This window comes from Plasmodium gallinaceum (assembly GCF_900005855.1).
Source record: "Plasmodium gallinaceum strain 8A genome assembly, contig: PGAL8A_v1_108, whole genome shotgun sequence".
Taxonomy (NCBI): Eukaryota; Apicomplexa; class Aconoidasida; order Haemosporida; family Plasmodiidae; genus Plasmodium; species Plasmodium gallinaceum.
In genome coordinates this window covers 1,333,444-1,337,949 of record NW_021628228.1, presented here as the reverse complement: position 1 = coordinate 1,337,949, position 4,506 = coordinate 1,333,444, and the positions used below count along the sequence as shown (strand labels likewise).

Here is a 4,506-nt window from a genome sequence, read left to right as displayed (position 1 = left end):
CTGGTATTTTCCTACAATTTGCTATTGTTTCATAAAAGGACAACCATATATTTATATTTTTGAATACTTTGTATGTAAACAAAACTCTTTACTTCGATTAGTTATATTAAAAATTCAAAAATGTCAATAGTATTCTTTATAGACCACATGTTAAAGCTTAAGTTAACATTCAGTCATAATTTGTATTTAATCTATTCTCAATAATAATTTCAGCATAAAAAACATTATAATTAAATGAATTTTATATATGCATCTATTTATTTTTTTATAATTTCTGTTTTTTCAATAATTTTTTTGAGGAAGTATTGTTTTATGCTAACAAATTTTTTCTGTTTTCATTTTTTTTACTTTAATATTAATATATACCTAATTTATAAAATTATTACGTAACTATTAAAATGAATTTAATATTTTTTTACTAATATTATTATTACATAAATTCAAACTTAATTCAAGTATTTTTTATTTATAATAAAATATATGTATATACTGTTTTATTTAATTTATTTATTTTTTATTTATATATTATTATTTATTTATAAATATATTATTGCATGCGTAATTTTATTTCATTTCTATTTCTTCATTTATCCAAATACTGTTATAGCTTATCAATATATCATTGTTAATTATATATCGTTATTAAAATGAAATTGTTATAAAATTTATATGTATTTTTTTTTTAATATAATTAATATCATATAATTGTAATTTTAATTATTATATAATTAATATTAGATCATCACATTTATGTATATTTTCTTGATAATTCTTGAAAGAATATTTTATTATATATATTAAGAATTTTTTTTTTTTTTATTTATTTAAAAAAAAAATAATACATTATTGAAGAAATTCTTTAATAGATATTACTACCATTCATATTAAACACATAATAAAAAAAAAATTTTTTTAATTTTTTATTTATTGTATATTTTATTTAAAAAAAAACATTAATTTATTATTTAAAAAATTCTTGAATAGATACTACCACCATTTTATATTGAATGTACGATAAAAAAAACTTTTTAATTTTTTGTTTATTTTATTTTTTATTTAAATAAAAAACATTAATTTGTTATTGAAATAACCCTTGAATAAATATTACTATGATTTTATATTAAATTTATCATGCAAAAAAATCTTTAATTTTTCAATAATTATATATTTTAAAGAAAAAAATGTGAACCATAGTATGTATTAATAATATATATTCTACATATGTTAGATTTTATAAAAACATATTTTTTAAAATGAAAAATTAAAATAAAATTCCGTTAAATAAATAAAATATTAATAAGGAGATTTTTGAATTTTTATAAATATTATATATTGTTCTAAAAACTATGTTTTTTATAAGAAATAAAATAAAATTAATAAGAAAATGAAATATTAAAAAAAGAAAAATAATTTTAGAAAATGTATTAAAAATAAATTTAGAGAAATCTTAGTAGTAAAATGTAAGAAAAATATATATATCTTATATTAATTTTAAAAATGTCACTTTTATATAATAAAGGATGTGAAGATTCTGGAGAATTTATCAAATGCCTTATGAGTTTATGTCCTATAAATCCAAATAAATTACAATCATCATATTGTACGGTTGAACCTAAGTTTGTTATAACACAACGTCCTTTTAATAATGCTTTAATTAACATTTCAAAAAATATATTTACATACGAACATTATGGACCAGATTATAAGTCTAGTATAACCATTCTTTCAAATGAAGATAACGATGGTATTTTGATTCTATATGAATATAATCCATGGTATTTTAAATATCCAAAAGAAACTTATTTATGTCGTCTTAGAAATAAGAACCAAAAGATATCATTGTGCGAATCCATTAATGTAAATTATATAGGAAAAAGTATTTCATTTAATTCATATGATATTATTAATAGAGACGATAAGAAAAATAATCAAATTAGTATGAAACATTTAAAAAATCCTAAACATAGANTTTTACTAACAATATATACATTATCTATTGCTATAGATGTTATTTTTACACTACTATGATTATTTCATATGCATTATTATAAGAATGAAATATATATTATTTTTTTTATATTTATTATAATTTTTTTTTTTTTTTTTTTTTTTAGATTAATGAAAAGTGAGAAAAATAAGAAAACAGACATTGTCTATAGTATTGATCAATGAATTAAATAAAAAAATTAATAAGATAAAATAAAGAGTAGCTTATATACTATAAGAAATTGTTATATCAAAGATGTAATAGGAGAAAAATATCTTTATAATAATATTAAATACATATATAACGATTATATAATATTCATAGACTAATAATACATATAAAATAAGAATAAAAATAAAGGTAAAAAATATATTTAATAAAACAAGAAAAATGCAACAGTATACATATTTTAAGTTTTAGAATAAATAATTTAATAATCAAAAAAAAAAAAAAAAAAAAAAAAAAAAAAAAAAAAAAAAAAAAAAAAAAAAAAAAAAAAAAAAAAAAAAAGGTTGAATATTAAGCTTCTTTTTTTTTTCATATGAAAAAAAATATTAATAATGATAAAAAAAAAAAAAAAAAAAAAAAAAAAACAATAAATAATAAGCATTTATAACATTTCATATTAAAAAAATAAATATACATATAAAATATTTATTTTCATATCTATTCCTATAACTGTACTGTTTACAATAAAATTTTTAAATGTTTACTTACAGCTTTAAGAATAAAAAAAATTTTTTTAAAAAGAAAATTATAAATGACTTTTATTTTAACATTTGATTCTATTTATTGCCATTTAGAAAAGTTCACAAAAAAAAAAAAAAAAAAAAAATTATAAAAATTTTAAAAATGTCACTTTTATATAATAAAGGATGTGAAGATTCTGGAGAATTTATCAAATGCCTTATGAGTTTATGTCCTATAAATCCAAATAAATTACAATCATCATATTGTACGGTTGAACCTAAGTTTGTTATAACACAACGTCCTTTTAATAATGCTTTAATTAACATTTCAAAAAATATATTTACATACGAACATTATGGACCAGATTATAAGTCTAGTATAACCATTCTTTCAAATGAAGATAACGATGGTATTTTGATTCTATATGAATATAATCCATGGTATTTTAAATATCCAAAAGAAACTTATTTATGTCGTCTTAGAAATAAGAACCAAAAGATATCATTGTGCGAATCCATTAATGTAAATTATATAGGAAAAAGTATTTCATTTAATTCATATGATATTATTAATAGAGACGATAAGAAAAATAATCAAATTAGTATGAAACATTTAAAAAATCCTAAACATAGAATTATTAAATTGAAATATAATGAAATTACTCTTGAGAAGTATTATCGTCATTATGTAAGAACAAAATATAATCCACATCAAATTTACAGGTATATCATATGTGAAAAAGATGATCATGGTAATACGATGTGTGCTAATTCTAATTATAATGGAAAATTAATTCATTTAATTGAACAATATGGATTCAGCCCTCGAAATGAAGAAAGAATAGTGTATCTTCCAAATAAATGCTTAAAAAGTGATTCAAATTTGTTATGTACTCCATATATGTGTATAAAAAATGATTTTAATGAATCATATTCTTGTGAATATGAAGAAATTAGTATTGTAAAAAACATTTTTCCAAGTCCAGAAACATTCAAAGTAATATCTACAAATAATCAGGCTATTTATCATGAAAGTAATCTTAGATCTTCTTCAGTTTATGCAATGACTCTCATGCCTTTTTTAATTATTTTCATTTTTTTTTTTTGTTATATGTATAAGATTTTTAGAAAGAAGAGAAGTAAGCTATTTACCTAAAATTTAAGTATATTAATGCTTATATTATATACATGTTCTATATTTTTATATTTTTTAATATATAAAAAATGAAAATAAAAATAAAAATATGTGCTTATTAAATATATTAAATTTTATGTTCTTTCTTTTTTTTTAGGAAAAATTAATTAATGGTAAAAATTCAGAATTAATATTATATGAAAAAATCAAATATTTATACAAGCCTAATACAATAATAATAATAAAGAATTTATATTTTGTATTTAATATATTCTATTAGAATCGCTAAGTAAAACATTTTATCATAATAAATTATAAAGTTTAAAAAAATTTCATATATATATAATTGATTTATTAGTTATTTGCTAAGTTATTTTGACAGATTACTGAACAAACAGATTAATAAACTGCACGTAGAGCTGTCTCTACTAATTTAATTAAATTATGTATAATATTTAACGATATAAGTAAAAAAACTAGGATTATATAATTTATTCCTTTGAAAATTTGTTGTTTCCGAGAGGTATTTATTTATCTTAATAAAAATCTCTATATTTATTAAAAATTTAAATTCATGTTGATTATTAATTTTTAATTAATTGTATGTTATATATAATGTTATAAGTAATAATTAGTAATTCAAATTTATTGCTTTCAAGTTAACAAACATAATTAATTGATTTATTAATTATCTA

General features: G+C 17.0%; 2 protein-coding genes across 2 annotated transcripts; both read left to right on the top strand.

Moving 5' to 3' along the window:
• Positions 1-1,497: 1,497 nt before the first annotated feature.
• On the top strand, positions 1,498-1,966 carry PGAL8A_00411000 (fam-e protein; the record flags this gene model as incomplete). Its single annotated transcript, XM_028670475.1, has 1 exon — positions 1,498-1,966. A coding segment is annotated over one exon (469 nt), but the record flags the coding sequence as incomplete, so codon positions are not given.
• Positions 1,967-2,839: 873 nt separating this feature from the next.
• PGAL8A_00410900 (fam-e protein) lies at positions 2,840-3,982 on the top strand (the record flags this gene model as incomplete). Its single annotated transcript, XM_028670474.1, has 2 exons — positions 2,840-3,815; positions 3,969-3,982. The coding sequence occupies 2 exons, from the start codon at positions 2,840-2,842 to the stop codon at positions 3,980-3,982; spliced, it is 990 nt and encodes a 329-aa protein (XP_028527223.1).
• Between the last annotated feature and the right edge of the window lie 524 nt (positions 3,983-4,506).